This window comes from Conger conger, chromosome 2, assembly GCF_963514075.1.
Source record: "Conger conger chromosome 2, fConCon1.1, whole genome shotgun sequence".
Classification (NCBI taxonomy): domain Eukaryota; kingdom Metazoa; phylum Chordata; class Actinopteri; order Anguilliformes; family Congridae; genus Conger; species Conger conger.
This window is the reverse complement of record NC_083761.1, coordinates 65,517,485-65,538,158: the sequence shown is the minus strand read 5'-3', so window position 1 is coordinate 65,538,158 and position 20,674 is coordinate 65,517,485. Positions and strand designations below refer to the sequence as shown.

General features: G+C 41.7%; 1 protein-coding gene across 1 annotated transcript; it reads left to right on the top strand.

Annotated features, from left to right (window-relative positions):
• Positions 1-4,360: 4,360 nt before the first annotated feature.
• Positions 4,361-19,379, top strand: c1qtnf1 (C1q and TNF related 1). The gene is made up of 4 exons (XM_061231273.1): positions 4,361-4,530; positions 14,370-14,539; positions 14,800-14,918; positions 16,530-19,379. Exons 2-4 carry the CDS (start codon positions 14,370-14,372, stop codon positions 17,078-17,080), a joined length of 840 nt encoding a protein of 279 aa, XP_061087257.1. The 5' UTR covers positions 4,361-4,530; the 3' UTR covers positions 17,081-19,379.
• Positions 19,380-20,674: the final 1,295 nt, after the last annotated feature.

Genomic DNA, 20,674 nt, shown 5'->3' with positions numbered 1-20,674 from the left:
ATTCCCACATAGCATCACCACGTGTCTTGCCTTAATCCCCCAGTTAATGCTGCTTAACGTGACCTGGCAAATCTCTCTGACCAAGGAGATACCACCAACACACTCATTCTGAGCACACTGTATAAACACAACCAGTGTTTGATTTAAACTTGGACAATAGCACCTTACAAAATCTAAGATAAAGACTACAAGATATTTGCAGTTAAATGCATTTCATCTGAGTGCTATATATTATGGTGAATTGCTTGACTTCTGTAGCCAAGCAATAGGGCTAGAAGAATGCCCACAGAGTCTGTACAGATGGCTAACTGAGTTTAAAATTGAATCCACAGGGAGCTTCCTTTGAAGAACACATTTAATTTGGCTAATGCTCATTTGCTTGGACTATCCTACCTGGCTTTCATGGTCCCATGATATGAATTTAGAATTGTTCATTTTTACATACTTCAGTGGCTTACAGTGTTCTTTTATGTATCTGTGCTAAATCACCTCAGCTACATTCAACAGTTAATTAACAGACCCTCATGCTGTTAAAAGTATGGCTAGGTTGGCTATTACAAAGAAAAGCACAACTGTGTAAAGTGAATGGCAGAACACCATTCTCAGAATGGGACAGAAAGAGAGTAAGAAAAACAAAAAAAAGAACAAAATCCTAACCCTGAAGATGAACTGGAGGCCAGTTCTGCTTCATGACCAATGTCTAAGTAAAGGAGGACACCTAGTGGCTATTTTGTAGTAGTACTTCTGTTCATTTGGGAAACAGACATTGGATTGAACCGAATCCAAACAATAGACAATAATGAAAACATTTGCATAAAATGAGTGGAAAATAAGGGGGAAAATGGAAAGGCATTTTATTACAAGCGCTTTCAACATATAATTATCTTTTCTCTATCTTGAAAGAAACTAAATCATTATACTGCCCACTAGAGGATGATTTGGTATTGCTTGTTTACGTACCATAGTGGGCTGCCAGTCTGAAGTGAGCTTGAAGTGAATCTCACACACACACACACACACACACACACGCAAATTGTATAGAAATTACATATACATTTAATCAAAAGGACATTTTTATTATTTTCCCCAGATTATAAAATCTGAAGACGTAGGTACAAGGCAGCCTGCTGCGTAGTGGTTAAGGTGAATGACTGGGATACGCAAGGTCGGTGGTTCTAATCCTGGTGTAGCCACAATAAGATCCGCACAGTTGTTGGGCCCTTGAGCAAGGCCCTTAACCCTGCATTGCTCCAGGGGACAATTGTCTCCTGTTTCGTCTAATCAACTGTACATCGCTCTGGATAAGAGCATCTGCCAAATGCTAATAATGTAATGTAAGTATATACAGTGTCTTTATCTTGTGGCTTCATGGTTGATTACATCATGTCTGTGATTCAGTGAATGGCATAGCAGGTTGAAAACACAACATTTTGCCTACTTGTCTTCATCACTTTGTTTCAAAACAGCATACTTACAGAAATAAATACTTATCATTTTCATAACAATGCTTTACTTCTATGCATTCTTTTGTGTGGTAGATGCTTCTTATGTTGTTTATATAAAAAAATGATATCCAAAGCAGACACTTAGTGTGACAGTGAGGAGGCGTATATGGTTCTTAGCAAGCATGGGCAAGCATGCATTAGTAAAGCACTTTGATGCCTGTGTTCTTTGCCAATTGGAGGGCAGGACATTTGCATATGTCTCAAGTTAAAGCCTCATTTGCATATATCTCCTCTTATAAATGTATCACCACATGCAGAAGACCTTATTTTTTGTTCTAGCTGGGAATTTCTTGTATTAAAATAAATCACTTGCACAAACTGAAAGCCAATGAACTGTAATTTTGATATAAGCCATGTGACGCCTTGATCTCTCCATGAGCTGCTCTTGATATCAGAGTTTTCTAATCCCTGATATTAACCTTTGTATGTCAGATTTAATCTATTATGTGGTTCATCACAGCCTCTGAAGATATTAAGTTTACGTGGTGCACTAGTGTGGATATCAACATTACAGTATGATATGCTTTTCATATTATGTTGGTTATGCAACCACATAGGGAGACTAGACTAGATTAAACCTCTGGTGACTAGAGATTACTAGGCAAGGTAGAGGAGTGTAAGGTTTTACCATGGACATGATATCAAAAAGAACCACGCAGGTATTTGCCTTATAGGCTAAGTTCAGGGCTTCATATTTTCCATTAACTGTGGAGAAACTGAATGAGGGAGACAAGGAGAAACGAGACTTGGGCATATTTTGGATGGTATAAAACCAGCTGCGCAGCAAGCTTGTAGTGAGATTAAGTGGAAGGAAACAGAGAGTTTCAGTGGACCAAGCAGACTAATACCAGGGCATGGACAAGGAACCGATGGTGAGAAATAGATGGACTCCTGTATTTGCTGAGAAAGACTCTGTGGAACTTAATCAGTGGCGGACTCCGACAAGGAGAGCTTGTGATTGAGGGCTCAGGAGGTTCTTTGTGTTCCTGAAGAATAACAATATTGAAAAGGTCCTGTCGAGGTGAGCATTTCGCCTGCAAGCTGTATCGATCTGCTTAGGAGAGACTACTTTCTGTGCAGTGTTGTAAATATATGAGTACATTTTTTGCTTCCAAATAATAATAATAAAAAAAAAATACAGGTTGAAACTTCATTTCACTAGACAAATATTGGAACACTAGGACCTGTCCCTGATCTTCCACTACCCCAAATGGCCCACTTCTTTATCGTGCTCTTCATGCTTTTTAAATAGTTAAGTTGTGTTTGTTTATAAAAGAACATTAGAACTATGCTGAGACAGCTGGGAAATGTCTTCAAACGGAAGCCGTGACCTTGACTTCTCGCAGTCTCTCCGTGATATTTTCTTGGCAGCGTCCTTTTCTTTCTCCGCTTCTGCCTGAACACTTACAGTAAGCCTGGCTAACCCCTATTAGGCTCCCATGCCCCGGCGAGCCACAAGCACTACTGGAGCTGTCTCTGTGAAGATCGGAAAGCAAACACCCACTGAAACAACAGGGAATAAGAATGAGAGAGAGCCCAGCACACTAAAGCTCGGGATGAGAGTGGCTTTCACACTCCACTATGTGAGCGCTCTTATGGGGAATACGTTCACTCAATAACTTGTCACAGTCAGTGCTTGCTGCAGGAAGCATATTTCTCTCAAGGATCAAAATACCGTCTAACATTCTGCCTGTTTACTATGCTATTTCGGCCGGAAAGGGTGGATATGATAACCAGATTCGATTTGTTCTGTGAAAGTAAAAAACAGAAAGATTATTTTATTACCCCGCGGGGTAACGTGGTAACCCAGTAGGATTATGTTCCACAATCTCCAAAGCAACCAAGATATGCTCGTGGTATGCTTTGTTCCTTATGAGCTTCCCACAATTATCTCTATCCCCAAACCCGAAAGCCCGCAGGCCTGGCAGTGCTTCTTAACAGGGCTGCCGAACATGAGGGACTGTGATTGGGTTAAAGGCAGCCGGTCTCTGAGTCACAACAGTGAAAAACAATGTCAACAGAAACAGCAACAACAACAACATCCACTATCCTCTTCCTGCCCTATGGTACCTAACATCCCTTTAGTGGAGGAGTCCTAAATTACACAACGAGTCCATTAACCAAAATAACATCCTAAATTAGTTACGCAAATAGAAAATCTGGACTAAATCATTTTGGTGTCCAGATGGAGTCTATATTTTTGCTGTTTTCCTCTGAAAGGTTTTGCTGGTTTTGATTAGCAATGTATTTGGCAACATGTTTCAATATGTTTTCTTTGCCTAATATTTGTAATATGACACATGGCTATCACAAAATAATAAACTTCAAAAACTATTGTGAACTACTGTATACAATATAATTCCCACTTTTTGATATTCACATGGTAGCAAAATGACAGACCTTTATTTGTGGACATAAAAAGGCCCTCAAAATGACATCTGTTCAGTACACAAATAAATACTGAATACTGTTTCAGCACCACAAAAACAGAGATATACTTTTGGGGATTAATTCCCCTTTTTTGGGAGCCTTTCATACAGTACAATGCTTTCAATCAGAAGCAGATTTGAAAATGCACTGTGTTGATCAAGAGTGGCTGTTTGGTCCTGATGGATCGAGCCTGTTGCTTGCCTCATGGACACCTGGGCTTGGGTGTGTGCTGTACAATCAGGGAGCGAAACAACAATCTCCCTCTCCCCCTCTCCCCCTCTCCCACTCTCTCTCTCACTCACTCTCCCCGCCTGTCCTTCTGCTCTCATCCTGTTTTTATTTTTGTTCATCCCTCCCTTTCTAGCTGTCTGTTGCTCCTCCCTTTCCCTCCCTCTCTCCCTCCTCTTCATTTGTCCGGAGGACTGTGTCGGCTGGCCGTGTGTGGAGTTTGGGAGAGTCTGAGGGAGATGCTATAGTGAGGCTGACAGAGGCACGCTACAGAGGGCAAACACTCAGGGCTGACTGACTCCAGCATCCTCGGCACTAACCAGCAGACTGTTCCTAACCTGTGTGGCAGCATTCATAACACAAACAGGTAGGGCGTCATATTTACTCAAGGTTATTGTTTGTGGAAAAATGTGTGCTATATTACTGCATAACAGTTATTTAAATGCACTTGTAGTTCCTATTGCTTTTGTGAACCTTTTAATGATAGGGGTCTGGATTCAACATATAATTTGATATACACTTTTCTGAAGTAGTTGAAGCTTAAGAAGTATACCAGTCTATTGTATTCTTTTTGCTAGTAAACTTGCGCTAACTTTTCTGCTGCACAATTATGGAGCATTTTCATTCTCAGCTAGTAGAGCCACATTTGCCAACACAGATCAGGTAATAACATAACACCTTACGTAAGCATTTCAGTTCATTAAGCCAAGACCAACAAAAATGATCTGCATTGTTGGCCTTGATTAGTTTATCTCCTCATCATACCTAACCAAATCATGCTCTATGGACAATTCTGTTCTGGTATCTCAATACTCCAAATGAAAGGTCAGAATCCAGTTCCACAGATTTATACACCACTCACAGTGTAGCATCTCACCTGCTGTCCCGCATTGTGCTTCGCGGTGCACAGTGCTGTGTGTACTCACCTCATTACACTTTCTAATGCTTTTCTCACAGGATCTGAGTGCGGGACTGCTTTCACAATTACAAAGGGGCAGCTTTCAAATTCCAGACGCATTGGAAAAATGATAGGGAAAAAAAATTCTGCTTTGATAACGGCGCATTTCAAATAGTAAAGCGATCCTCAACAAACAAGAGTAGAAGAATCTAGGACAAGAATTCTTTAGGCATGCCATCACAGAGCCCAAACAAAATGACTTCATCTCCACCATTAATCTCCATATGCCAGTAAAGAGAGAGAGAGAATAAAATGCCTGTCTTTGCGAAAGCAAATGACCACATTAGCCCCTGTGCACTTGCAGCTTGACGGTGCCTCCACAGTGCAGTGTATTTTTCACATAGTGCCCGAGCATACGCTTTGTTCCAGCCTGCTCCGCTTCATCTCTCCAGGCTCTGGTGTGGCCCTCCCGCCACGCTATTGGTTCAGACCGCATTCAAAACAGCTTCTGTTCCCCGAGGAAATCACATTTCCAATGACCCCCCCCCCCCCCCCCCCCCACCCGCACCCCCCAACCGCATGCCTCTGTCTCATGATTGACTGCTTTGAGTAACAATGTGTGTGATGGAGTTCTTAAAAACAATCACGCTGAGGGTTGTGCCCTGTAGAATATTAACATTTTATCCTGCTAAATGGGTGGGTGCGTTTTACACTAAATTAAAAAGGGGGGAAACAGTTGAATATCGGAAGAACAGTAAGTTCTTCAGTAAGGTAGAGTGGAGAGTGTCTCAGAGCTGTGCCAGAGAATGCACTATTGGAGCAGAGGACGAGCAGGCTGGTACAGGCATGGCCTGTCAAACTCTAAGCCTGTTAACAGCTGTAAACACGCGGGATGGCTGTGCACGCACAACATATTTCAACGTGATTTCTCTGGGCAGTTCTTGCCATTCTGCCTGTGTTTCACAGTGACTCTGACTCCCAGTCTCTGTGGATCACTGCTCATATGTTCAGACAGGTGGTCTCTGCTTATAGAGAGTGTAGCATGAGAACCCCTCCCTACCCACTCACCTGCCCAATAGCAGCCACACTTTCCCACTCGTTCCAGTCATGGTCCGTATACTGGACCTTTTCTTCTGGACTGTACACTGTACTCTTTCTTCCCCGGGCCGCTCTGGGTTCGGGAGGCAGGCCAGCCTGGGGCATGCGGTGTCTGGGTGGGGCACAGGCTGCCAGGGCCTCTCCATGCCTCCACTGGGGTTTCACGGTCTCTACCCCACACGCCGCTCTGAGCTATTATATCACGCAACATCCTGTTGAGACGGGGCTCTCTGGCCTTTTTGGGGAGAGTGGGTGTAATTTATGGACTCTATAAAGACTAAATATCCCGCCTCATTTGAATCCAAACCACGGTTTTCAGTTTGAAGTATGTTTGAAACAGACTTGAACTCGGGGAAAAGAAAAGAAAGGAAAGAAAAACGATTAAACCATGGCAAACCCAACATGATACTATGTCGCCTAATTATTTCTTATGCAGTATGACAAAACTGGCCTAAAACAAAGGAGCGAAGGCTGCAGCTTGAGAGGCAGGATGTGGCTCTGAACTCAGCAGTGTGCCCTGGGAGATTTATAACCCGTCCACTTGAACTGCACCTGGCAGAGCTTTAGAGTGAGGCTTAACGCAGGACCCCCACCCCCAACCGCATCCACAAAGACGGTGGACTTTAATTCAGTCAGGAACTTACTGAAAGATTCATTGCCTAATTCATTTAGACCTAAAAAAAACATCGCCCTCCAAATGACAGCCCGAGGATTTCGAGCCCTCCGGTCTCCGGTCGGACGTACTCAGAGACCAGTCGAAACACGCGCTCGGCGAAGAAGCGCTGCATTGAAAACGGAGCTTTGATTGAAGATAAGGCCGCAGCGATTCGCTACTCAGTGGTTTTGTCAATGTGTGCCATGCAGCTGGGCTGCAGTGAAACCTGGGGGAGCTAAGTATTTAAACAGCACTTTCACTAAAAGAGGAAACACTAGGCTACGAGCACAACTTGCTCAAGGGCAGTTTGGCTCCTCAACCTCTTCGCAATGAACAGATAGTGAAAACTGAGGTTTTGTCCCAGGGTTCAGTCCTGGGATGTGCTGTATGGTATGGGACCCTACTGAAAAAACAGCTCAAGCTAGGTTTTGAAACAGCTGGTAGCTGGTTGACCAGTTAGACCAGCTCCATAATCAACATGGTTTGACCAGCTCAAGCTATGTTTTGTAACAGCTGGTAGCTGGTATTTCAAGCTGGTCATAGCTGGATTTTACACCAGGGGTGATTTCAGATGTTCTCAAAATGTGTTTTGATTAAGATTCCCAGTGCTGGAATCTCTGGAGAATACAGGGGTAATGACACGCTCAGGTTGCGCAACACACTGACTTTAAAGGCACAGCAGCTGCTACTGTCCTGAGCAAAGTGCCGTAAACAGACCTATGGGGCTGAGCTCAGAAGGACCAGGAGGGAGAGACAGAAAGGTGCGAGATGGGAAAAGAAAATAACAACCTCACTCCACCCCCCAATCGGGTCTAGATAGTTAGTTCTGATAGCCCATATGCAGGGTACATCAAAACCTCAGGAACCTGGCTACAATGGGAGAAGATAGACCGGAGAATGTGCAGTTTTAGGCGTAGCTTCTGAACTTGACCTGAAGGAGTCACATTAATGGCTGAACCTTGTGGACCACTTCACATCTAAATTAGAGCATTGGGTTCTTCATTTTTAAAAGAACTGCTTGCTTCCACTGCCCTTACACACAGGATTATGACTGTAGCACTGGGCTGTTCATTTGTGAAATAGAGGTGGGGAGGTGGTGGTGGTGGTGGTAGGGGGGAGGTGAGATGCCACATAAGACAGCACATCAAAAAGATTAGTCAAGGATTATTGTCATCCCCAAAGCTGCCCTCAAAAAGCTTTGAACTTTCCAGGACATATCAGCTGAAAGCAGTGTGAGATGCGGGCTAAGATGCAGGCTGGTGTAATCCTGCCCTTAAGTAAGAATGACGCATGCCATATAAGGAGGACAATGTGTGTCTGGAATTCAAGCCCATTCAGTAAACATAAATCATACTCTTGGTTCCAACTTTGTTTTACATGGTACATGTTCAAGCTCTGGGGCTCTTGCTAAGTTATCCAGGCTCACTTGACTGGTGTTTACCTGCTGATGCTGGATAGGTAAACTCACACTGTCCAGCGCTGCAATCAATAATGCGTAAAGGAATCCCAGCCTGTGGCAGTTTGGACTTCTGTTACAAACACACTGAGAGAGCACAGTGGATAGAGTTTTACCTGCAGACCACTGGCTCAGCTGCATGGTTATTGTATAGCAGTGGTAAACTTCACGTGCAGCTGATAGAGGCAGGTTTCAGACTCTCCATCAGTCAGAGGAGTCCCTCTTGCGTGATGACACAAGGACCCAGCCATATTTTAATTTATTAATCAATTTAATTTATCAGAATTAATTTAAGGTAGATCCCAAGTGCAATTTAGACAAAATAAAAAAACAATACAATATTGTAAAATAAGAAACAATACAAAAATGCACTATTCACCCAGCTATTTGTCTCCATTTGTATTGAATAATGATGTCAGTGTATTAATTAGCTGGATGAGTCGCATTGCAACCGTTTTCAGGGTTGCGTGTCTGCGTTTTCTGGGCAAGGCTCAGCCCGGTGGGCTCTCTGTAGACATGTGCAGACCAGCTGGGAGTCAGAAGAAGAGGTGCCTGACAGAATACACTTCTCAGAAGAGTGTGTGATTATTTGTGCTCTTCCTTATTCACACAGGTTTCAATGATGAGGGGTGCTCAAATTTGGGAGAAAATAAATAATGAGGAATGTTTACAAATTCATAACAGCTAATACATATGTGTGAAGTTACACTGCAATGCACTACCCAGGGTCATATTGTTTGTTGTAAATGGTAGCCTACTGGCATTAGATCATCTCAAGAGCACAGCCAGTGGTTTTGTATTTCTGATGAGGAATTCTTGCAAATATGAAAGAAGGAACAATGCAACTAATTATGTCCATTCCCCTGTGCACCTGCTTAATAAAGACAGCACATTGTTTAAATAATTGTTGAGTTTCACAGTATATTAGTAGCCTTGGCTATGTAATAGCAACAGCAGAGTTACAAAATGGGGAACATAAGAGTTACAAACGCATTATTTTGTGCAGTGTGATAACCAACACACTTTCTTGGGCTTAGAAAGTATGTTGCATTACATAATGAAGAAAACCAGGGACCAGGGAACAGTTCACATGCTGTAACTGAATTTCTTGCACTCCTCACCCTCGTTCAGTCAGTGAGTTATTAAAGCCTTTTCACACTGAAAGAAATACAGCCCTTATGGTGGCCCATTGCACAGCTGGATCCAGCTTCATTTCAATGTGAAGGCGGTCTGTCTACATGCAACCTAGCTTACACCAGGCCATTTTTCATGGCAATAGACGGTCTATTGCTGCCTCAAGCTGATGAGTTCTTGGGGTTTGCATCTCATGGGCATTAGTGTGTCAAATTATATCATCTGTCATGGATATCAGATTGTTTTCCTAATCACAGCTCACAAACAGTTAACTAATTCTTCCTCACACATAGTTGAAATGCTATTGAAAACACAAATGCTCATGTGCGTAGATGGCTCCACACTGTCTGATATTGACCCCAGACTGTGCCAATACCAACTGTGGCTGGTATCCCTGCAAAACAGTAATGCAACTGGCTCGAGGGTCATTCAGGGATAGGAGCTTGTTTTAAGTTTTGTGTGTCAAGTGAAATTATCTCACCCCATTGGCAAATTTTGAAATGAGCCAAACTGTCTCACCTCATTGGCAATATTTTTGCCTGTTTAGCAAAAAAGAAATAGAAATAAAACTTGAAGTATAAATATAAGACAAAAATACTTGTCGAGATTGATTTTCTTTTTTCTTTTACAATGTTGACTTTGTTTTTATGTACTTTCCAAAATTTGAAATTAACAGCCATATAAAGTCACACTATAGATCCTTTGTATTGAAGTCCTCTTGGTAATATAGTTGTGGCGAACATCACTTACTTTTTTGTAGATAAATTTGTTGTCATTCTGTTCATGTTGTCATGTTAATGGCACTATAGGAAAAGGCTTGGGATCATACTAGTCTGTTCGGAGCAGTAACAGAGACTTTTCCAGAACAATGGAATAGAACAAAGGAGCAATGGATGAAGAACACAGAGGACAATCTGAGGAGGAGAGCAGCAGCTAAGTTATGTAGATGAAGGTGCCTTCAGCAGAGAGCACAGAAATACTATATGTGAGTGAGTTTTTATGCACTAAGAAACTCCCTTCTAATTGCTTCCTTATCTCTAGCGGATGTGTGAAACCTCCATGCTATGTCCTCTTTTTTAGTTGTTGCAATTTGCTGACTCTTCAGTAAAGTCAGGAGCTGAGATCACTGTGATTATAAAACAGGAATGTCCCCATTAATTCTTGTGAAGTGAGAAATTGAGCTTTGGTCATTTCATAATTTCTCCATTGAAAATATAATTTCCTGGTAGCACATCAATCAGTTATATCATTCCTACCTACAGGACATAATTCAGCCCTAAATGCCAGCTTGACCACTCCACTCTGCTGCAGCAGGGCGACTCCGTGTGAATGGTTCTCACTCGTTCCGACCATGGAGCTTCTCCACCCTAGCTTCCCAGTGGTACACTGCCCATTTTTTTGCTGTGATCTGAAGACACATATCTGCAAACTGTACATTGACTAACTTTAAAGGGTTACCCACTATCTAGAATCACTCTCATTTATATCATGTATCATCTTCTCGCACTTTCCTGTTGCGCTTGTATCTTCAACCTGATGTTGTAGCTCTCTAAAATATCCCATGTAACCATGCCTCACGTTGAGTTATGTCATGCCATAACTTTTCTGGCTTAGCTTATGCTTGCCGTGTGAACTAGATGATGTTCTAGTACTAGATGATGTTCATGGCTCTGGATAACTGATAACTGATACCATGTGTGATCGACCACCCGGTATGTTCTGTAGTTGTTCCAATGACCTTCTGTATGCACTTATTGCATGTCACTTCGGATAAAAGCTAAATAAATGCTACATAAATGTAATGTAATCTACTTCAACAAAATGCACTATTGTAGGTGGTGCATGGTATATGTGTTACTCAGCGAAGCAGCTGAAGTGAAATGCTTCAGAAGGTATCCAGTAAGATAGAAGGGTAACTTGCAAGTTATGTCCTAGAACATGTGCATACAGTATCTCCTAGCAAAATCAATACGTTCATAAATAATTTCAATCCAGATGCTTATATAAAAGATACATACATAAATAACTTTTTTTCCCCCTGGTGCACAAAAGGCCCTGTATTTTTGCATATACAGCGAAGATGTTTGTCCATGATTTCCTTTCCTGTTTTTCACCATATTTGACAGCCAATCCATCAACCACTTCAGCCAGCAAAAACAGTTTCTCTTCATGGCCTGGGCCATTCACAATAAATTACAGCCATGGCTTTGCACAAAAAAGAAAAGAAAACTGCTGCACTCTATGCCTTTGTTTGGTCAATGAGCTCTCCGGTCTTCAGAATGGTTTATTCTGAGGGTTTATTGTTATTGCAATTAACTTCAAAAGAATGATGTAGAGATGTAATGGCTTTCCAAAAGCAGTTCTACGACTGCTTAGCGTCTCTTTCAAGTGGTTTCAGCCACATCAAAATCAGAATGGGAGAAGTCACCTGGGGTTAATCATTACTTTTCGTGCCTCTGCTTTTTATGGCCAGGATTCAGCGACCTCAATTAAAATTAGTAACAATCCGAGGTTGAGGAGAAACATTCACCTGCACACGTCTTTTTACTCTACATTTGCTTGCAGGTGTGTGGGCAGGCAGACGGGGGCAGCCTAGTGCCAGTCTATTATTATAGAGGCACACTGAGGGGTATTATACTTGCTCAGGCACCATGATGTCTCAGACAAAACACTGACCTCATCTTTCCGACGGCAAGCGGCAACTACAAGCGTGTGCTTACGGATCCGACGAAGCTCACCTGACCTTAACAACTGAATCTTCTCACAGCTGATCCCAGGTCAGCGCTCTGTGTAATCGACACAAGCTGGAGCTGCAGTGAAATTCTTTGCATGCTTTTTAAGGAGAATAGATTGATGGCAGCCTTAGGTTGCCAAACCCCGCCCCTGTCCTGAAGCATAAGCTCTAAAGAGGGCTGTGTGTTTGCAGGGCTGAGTGACCGTGCCCACCGGGGTCTGGCAGTCGGTGCTGGGGCTGGAGTATGCTGCAGTTCAAATAGGGAGCTGTAAACAGACTGAAAAAGAACAGAACGGAGCATAAAGCAGTCGAGCGTTTAAAACTCCAACCCACACATGCATTTGCTGCACACTAGTGGAACCCTGGTAGAAGTATGTTTTCCCCATATCGTGATGCTTTTAGACAACAAAACACTCATTGTCATCGAGAGATTAGACATAATGGAACAAAATTACTACTTGCACTTACACTAAACACTAAATGTGGCAACATCAAAATAGAGTGATTCAGAGGATCTTATTTTTCTTTATGTTCAGTTTTCATGATAGCACAAATCCAATATTTAACTATGTTTATTTATTAAACCTAGAACCCCGGGCAATCCTTTTTAAAAAAGATTTTTTTTTAACCCTTTTACAGTGTTTACCAGCACATAAGCAAATTTTCCTTTTGAAGTGAAGCAGAATATGCTTGAACAGGAGAGCTGGAGGACTGAGGGGGCTCCTTTTGGAATTAATAGAAATGAAAGTTCACTTTTCATCGATAGACTCACACTAGCATTTAGCTAGGTAGCTAGTGGAACATGGAAATAGATACAGTGTATGAAGCTGAATACATTAGTAAACTATTGTTATATGGCAACCCAACTTTAGTTTCATGCTTTCTACCAAATTTCCAATGTCAGAAAGTGAGTCATGAAGCTTGCTAACTAATTTAATTCTTGTAATAACATTTCTTGGCATTTTAATGTTTACCCAGCAATGTCAGAGCAAAGTATTAGCCAACTAACATTCACATGAGCATCTACAGTCAGTCTGTATTTTGACAGTGACACATTTTTTGTACTCCAGCAAAACAATCACAACATGGTTAAAGTGCAGACTTAATTTGAAGAATTTTTACATCCAATCAGTCCCCCAGTCTTTTGGGGACCAAAAGTAATTGGGCAAATGAACACAGCCTGATACGTAATCATATCCAATATTCAACGCCTAGAGAGTGTTCATGATCTGTTGAACAGTTACAAAGGGATTTTTCTTGACCATTCAAATGATTCTTCTGTCATCCACTACTCTGGTCTTCCGTTATCTACCAGGTCATTTGACATTGCTGAGCTCACCAGTGCAGTCTTGCTTAACAATATACCAAACAGTTGATTTTGACACAGCTCATTTTCTGGCTATGTCTCTAATTGATTTATTCAGATTTTTCAGCCTAATGACGGCATGCTTTACTTAAATTTTCTTTGGTCCTAGAGAGACAAACAAATTATTTGCTTTCAGGATAACAAAAACTCAACAGAATAACAAGCACTTAATATCACTGTATTTATTGCCTTTGTTCTTTATTTACACTGACTAACTAAAATGGGTTTTAAATGTGAGTTTCATGCAGTAGTGAGATATGATCATATGATGGTATGAAAGAGAGATATGATCCTCCATGTGATTATACCTTTTCAAGCTTAAAATGCAAAGACCTTTTATTAAATGGAGTCACACTTTCTACCTAATTTTATTGGCAGGCAGTTTTCAGTTTCTCTGTAATCAGAAACATATTTCTGTATGACATGAAAGAGGATGTAATTATTATTTCTTTTTATCTTTGATTGCTTATTTCCCCTTATTTCCTTATTTCCCTGTTTGTCTTCTACAGGCAGGTTATTATTGTGTAAAAAAAAAAACATTCTAATGAGATTCCTCTCAGCTTTGATTACAGGTTATTAGGCCAACCTACAGTATGAAAGGATTTACAGCTAAAAAATGAGAGACTTCTTCAAAATATAAAGACAAAAAACCAAACAAAAATATTTCAATAAATATCATATAAATGGTAGAATTTTGTCATCACGTTTAAAGTTACAAACATTTCAGAGTTCTGAACAACCCCTATTCCCAAAGAGTTCTTATCTCTGAGGTTCTACTGCATATTCTAATCCAGACTAGTAAATGTTTCCTGTTTCCTGTATGTGTAAAATGCAGCTTGTTCAAACCCTTGTTCCCTCCTATCAGATGATGCAGACCCACAAGCTCCCTGGTCCTGTGGTCTGCCTGTGTACGCTGGTGCTGCTCTGCATGGGCACAGCGTCTGAGCCCTACACACCCCCCTACTCCGACAGTGACCCGGAGAGATACGACCACAGGGCGAGCCACCACCCCAGGGACTACCACAGAGACGCCAGGTAACACGCCACGTCTTCTAGGCTGCTAAAATGTTCACAGGAATACGGCTCCTCTTTTCTACCGAAACCCGAGAGGTCCCTCTCTCTTTAATGAGAAAAAGGTATGAATTGAATTCAAAAGGCATAAGCGTTTCCTGAGTGCGTAACCTGAAGCTGCAGATATTGTCCGTTTGAGAGAGCGGGCACAGGTGAAGACCTTCACTTTGGCAGGACTGTGAATGAATGTGTGGCCGGTGTGCCTCTGCGTCTCTCACGTACAGCGAGGTGAAGAGAGTGGAGTGCCGACGTTGCTGTGACCCAGAGGAGGAAGGGCCCACGTATCCGCACCCCGCCCCACAGTACCAGGTCGTACCGCACATTAACATCACTATATTGAAAGGTAGGGAGCTCCACGCGTCTAAACGGGTAGCACTGAAATATTTTAAAATGCACATGCTAATGAAACAGACTATAATACTGTTACAAGGACTAGCGAAAAGTGGTTTGGCATGGGACTCAAAGCCTGTAAATTTGACCATGCAACCTGAAGGCTGTAAAATCAAGCTGGTCTAGCTGGGTCAACCAGCATGGCGAAGCTGCTCATCTGAGCTGGGTATTAGCTGGTCAACCAGCTACCAGCTCTTTTAAAACATAAGTTGAACTGGTCAAACGATGTCAAGCTGGGAGCTGGTCTGAACTGGTCAACATGAGCTACCAGTTTCAAAACCTAGCTTGAGCTGTTTTTTTCAGCAGGGTACCTCAACAGAGCTTCCCCTGATCTGCCTCAGAAAAGAGGCAACTGCATAAATGGCAACTCTAGAGAATGTAAGATATATAGGTCATCCTGAATAAAAGCATTTGCCCATGAAATAAATAACACTACTAGAAAGCAGAGTGACAGTTTTAGCATGGAATGGGAAGATTTTTGAAGGGTAGTGACACACCTAATAGGATGAATGCTTGAGAAAGGCTTAGAAAGCCATCACTTTAGCTGTCCCAGTATTAAATATAGCACCCGATGTGAAAGCAGCGGAAATTGGCTTGCCAAAAATCGGGTTGGTCACTAGCGGCTTCCGAGGTTAGCTGAAGACTCTCAAAGGACAGGGGGCAACAGTGTGGCCAGTGGCTGAAGACCACACCCTGCCATTAACAAAACTCAGAGAATGCTTCTCACAATCGTGCAAGGCTCACATCTTCTGCCTGGTCTAATCTGTTTTTTGTAAGAGAACATTTTATTAAACAACTTTTTTTTATGCTTTCTCCCGTTTTGGAATGCATAATTTATATCCTCGGGCAATTTGGGAAAGTGCAGACAAATACACGTGTCTTCTGAAGCACGTGCAGGCAGCTCCCACTTTTTCCCCACTGAGCCGTGCAGCCATTACGCTGGAGGGCGGCGCAGTGTGCAGCTGCCTAATCGACCAGTCAGGAGGCGAGGAGTCTCTCCTCAATTCCTACTCTCAGCTTGCCACAGCCAATTACGTGACAGGACCGCCCACCACAGTCAGCAGATTGGGTACGGTCACGATATGATTCCGAACCTTGCACGAAACCACTTTCTTGTAATAGGACACTTTTAACTAATGCTATTATAACCAGACTATAAATCTGTCTGAATTCTGCTGGAAGTAACATTTTATCTGTGACATCAAATTTTTGATTGACACAAACAGATTGATATATATATATATAAGTATAAGTATATAAGTATAGAAGTATAAGTATATGCTCTATATATGTGGATGTTATAGATTATGAAAATGAACTGGAAAATTAACCATAGATACAGATACAGCACATTTTGGGAGAGAACAGAGTAAAGAGAATTTGTAGCACTAATCAAGAATATAGATGGGCTGCTATATTGTAGGTTTTAATTTCAGGTCTGACACAGAAGTCCACCATTGTCTAACATTATTAGCATGTCCTAAGCAGTTAGAAGGTTCTGGTAACAGCTGCCTCTCTGTCAGTGCCCTGATGCCCTGATATCAGTCTGCTGCTTCTCCTGCAGGTGAGAAGGGGGACAGCGGCCTGAGGGGGCCGTATGGGAAAGCAGGAAAAGCGGGAAAGGCGGGGCCGCGGGGTGTGCATGGAATGAAGGGCAGCAAGGGCACCATGGGGCCCACGGGGGACCCCTGCAAGTCCTACTACGCCGCCTTCTCCGTGGGCCGCAAGAAGGCCCTGCACAGCAACGAGTACTACCAGACACTGGTCTTCGACACAGAGTTCGTCAACCTGTACAACCACTTCAACATGTTCACCGGAAAGTTCTTCTGCTACGTGCCCGGCATCTACTTCTTCAGCCTCAACGTGCACACCTGGAACCAGAAGGAGACGTACATGCACGTGATGAAGAACGAGGAGGAGATGGTGATCCTGTACGCCCAGCCCAGCGACCGCAGCGTCATGCAGAGCCAGAGCTTCATGCTGGACCTGCAGCAGAACGACGAGGTGTGGGTGCGCCTGTTCAAGGGCGAGAGGGAGAACGCCGTCTTCAGCGACGACTATGACACTTACATCACCTTCAGCGGGTACCTGGTGAAAGCCACCAGCGAGGGCTAGTCTCCATCACTTCCTGTGAGCTCACTCCTCTTTTCAGTTATTGCTTTATGTTTTCACTTTAGTATTTTGTACTTTCCTTTCCTGTTTATGAGTCCTTATAACTGTTTATTTACGATCGATTGTATGTTGCGTAATCACTGCCAAGTATATTGCTGAGAGAGGTTTTCATATTTTTCAGAAAAGAAAAAACAGACCAAAAAAATGTTGCTGGAAAAGCCATATGCAATTTACCACTGCACTGCTTGCATTAATTCTGTATCAATTTCCCCAAGGGATAAATAGCATTTTGAGCCAGTGCAAATTTCTTTTTTTAATAAATGGATTAATAAAGATTGATACTGGTAGTTTAAAAAACCGAAGAGTAAACTAAGGCCAGTAAATACCAGACCTCTGAAGACAACACACACCTTGTGTGCCAAACAAAGGCTTTATAAAATCTGCCTTGAAATACTGGAAAGGCCTAAGGGGCTTTTCTTAAAAATATGACTGCAACAGACTCCTGCCAGCTGCACATTCTGAAATAACACAGGAACGTGCTTCTGGCAAGACATGACAATATTCCAATCCAAACATCCATTATACACCCAGAGCTCTCTCTTTTTAGATTTTCTTAATAAATTCTAATTTAAATGTTTTTATTTATGGAATAACTAAATAAACTTGACTTTAATAATTAAAAGAAGTCAAATAAGAAAAATGTTATTTTTTGTTACTCCAGAAAAATGCTTGTTAAATTAAAAATTATTTATGTTTAAGAATAGCCTATATGTTCTACTTTCAGAACTAATCTGCTTACTCAAACATACTTTAGATTAAAAGTCTAAAGATCAATTTTTCTTTTTGCAGAATACAAAAAAACCCAAAACATTCATACACATGAAACTGGCAATGTTTGCACTCAACAGTTTATCTCTCTCTCTCTCTCTCTCTCTCTCACTCTCTCTGCATCTCTCTCTCTCTCTCTCTCTCTCTCTCTCTCTCTCTCTCTCTCTCTCTCTCTCTCTCTCTCTCTCTCTCTCTCACACACACACACACACACACACACACACACACACAAACACACACAATGTATATTCCTGATGTTCAGACGAGAAGGAGAGAAGGAGCATACAAAACTCTCACCACTCAGAGCATAGTCTTGTGCTTTGTGATGTTCAGTAAACGGATTGAGCTTCATTTTCACTAAAAAAGGCTTCACTTTGCCAGTGCAAAATGTATTTATTAAAGGGATATCAAACTGAAAACCAGAACAACTGCAGTTTCTGCTTCATGGTGTTGCAGCCACAAATCATTGATTGGCTCCAGTCCACACACCTGATACTGAAGGCCAAAATTGGCTGCTTATTCAAAAGAAACCGGTGGCCCACCAAGACTGCTTGAGATTTGAGTTGAGTTTGAGATCTCTGTTTTAGACTTTAAAGGAACAATGGCATGGATCTCTATCTGCTGTGACATTATGGTACATAATGTCGTATCTCCTGGTACATTATGACTGGAATGGTTTTCATGACATGGTGTTAGCTGGACCACGTTACAATTCTGGTACGATTTTGTGTAAATGTTATTTGAATCCAAATATTTTTCTTTAGATGTTTTATAAAAAGATGGTGCTTTTAATAGAAAAAGAAACTTTGTTATTTGATATAATGGTGCTAATAAATAATAGGACCTAGTTTTGTAGTTATAAATTCATACATGCATATTTGTATGTACTTTAAATTTTTTTACAAAGTATCAATGCACCCACAGGGATACTTCTTACATGATGTGAATGATGTGTTCACAGCAGAAATCATGTAAACAAATTAGAACTCAAAATATACATGATAATACATTGCAGACAACTAATGGGAATTAATTATCTGGAGTCAACATATTTAAACAAACAAAAACAAAAGACTCAGCTGGACAGCCTAGTCTTAATCAGTCCAAGACAAACTTTCCTTTCCGTTTTAGCGTGTGGCATTTAAGAAGTAAACCCTGGGTTATTATTTCTTGATGGATATGTTCAGATGGGTTCATTGAATCAGATGAATCTTTTCCAAAGCTAACTGCTGGTCTAATAGGCCAGGGATCTGCCTCAGCAGAAGCCCAAAGTCAGGACGTCAGGAAGTGCTTTTATTGTCAACAGCTGTAAATGTTTTTGTTTTTAATAAATACATATTCTTATAAAATATCTGACATCATTCTTTTCTGCTGGTCAGTCAAATAGGGAGGGTTTTTTTAAATGACTTGGAACTTGGTACAGACCTTAATGAATGAGTGTGTTAATGAACAGTAATAAATGGCTGAATTGTGATGGTTTGTGGGGCGTGTCTCTGTTTCTCCTGGCGCACTGCGTCTGTGTACCTGCCAAACGCACGCAACACAGAGGAATGTACTGGACTGGAGGGATCTTCCCAGCCCTGCGGCCCAGGAGACAGAAAATATTGTGCCTTTCCACATTAACACAACGTCCAAGAAACAAAGCCAGCTTTCCCTAATGGAAAGTAGATGGGAAGGCTGTGCATATAAGCTTGCGGTTGGCGCGGCTGGAGCAGAACTGCATCAACGGTGAGATACATTACACTGAAAACCGTAATTTTTTTCTAAAAGATTTAACAAGTCATTTACCATTTGTGGATTCAAGATTACTTGGTAGTGTAACTGCCAACATATGGCTTGAGATGTGTTTACAGAGAAAAACAGCAATAAGACAAAAGCAAGGATTTTTTTATGATTCTTTTAACAGAGAATGAGCAGTCACAGACTGTTCTATGGCATTCTCTGTTGGCAGTAAACTTACCATTACATAACCTCTAAAACACCACTCAACTGGTGCCTCACTGCGCTTGTTATGTGATTGTCATTACATTGCTTAACTCACTGATTCACTCTGGGATCACTTTATTAGGTAGGCCTGTACACCGGCTTGTTTATGCAAATATTTAATCAGCCAATCACGTGGCAGCAACTAAATGCATAAAAGGATGCTGACGTGGTCAAGAGGTTCAGCTGTTTTTCAGACCAAATGGGGAAGAAATGTGATCTAAGTGACTTAGACCGTAGAATGATTGTTGGTGCCAGACAAGGTGGTTTGAGTATCTCAGAAAATACTGATCTCCTGGGATTTTTAGGCACAACGCGAGTTGGCAGAGAATGGTGCGAAAAACAAAAAACATCCAGTGATCAGTGTTTCTGCAGGCAGAAACGCATTGTTAATGAGAGATATCAGAGGAGAAGGGCCAGACTGGTTGAAGCTAACAGGAAGGTGACAGTAATATAAAACTAACTGAGTTTATATATATACACATCCTCCAGTTCCAGTCACTGAACACGGATTCTATACAGGTGCATTTCAAATCTACAGACATTTCAAGGTAATAGCATAGCCCTACAATATTAAAACCATTACACAGCTTGGAGTAGCTAACATAATGTACCAAACTCATGAACTGTTCCTTCTGAAAATACTTGACCTCTTTAGCACACACAGAAACCCATCTTAATCCAGTACACGCATATTAATATCAGTTCTGTACTGGTATATATCTGGGTTTAGTTTTCTGCACATGACGAAAGGGTTAATGTGTTTAACTGTGGAAATCCTTTGTC

Bases quoted from the DNA above. Each gene is read 5' to 3' on its own strand.
- c1qtnf1 (XM_061231273.1), top strand. From the start codon at position 14,370: ATGATGCAGACCCACAAGCTCCCTGGTCCTGTGGTCTGCCTGTGTACG. The intron at 14,540-14,799 runs GTAACACGCCAC...TCTCACGTACAG, and splicing joins GACTACCACAGAGACGCCAG to CGAGGTGAAGAGAGTGGAGT. The intron at 14,919-16,529 runs GTAGGGAGCTCC...CTTCTCCTGCAG, and splicing joins TAACATCACTATATTGAAAG to GTGAGAAGGGGGACAGCGGC.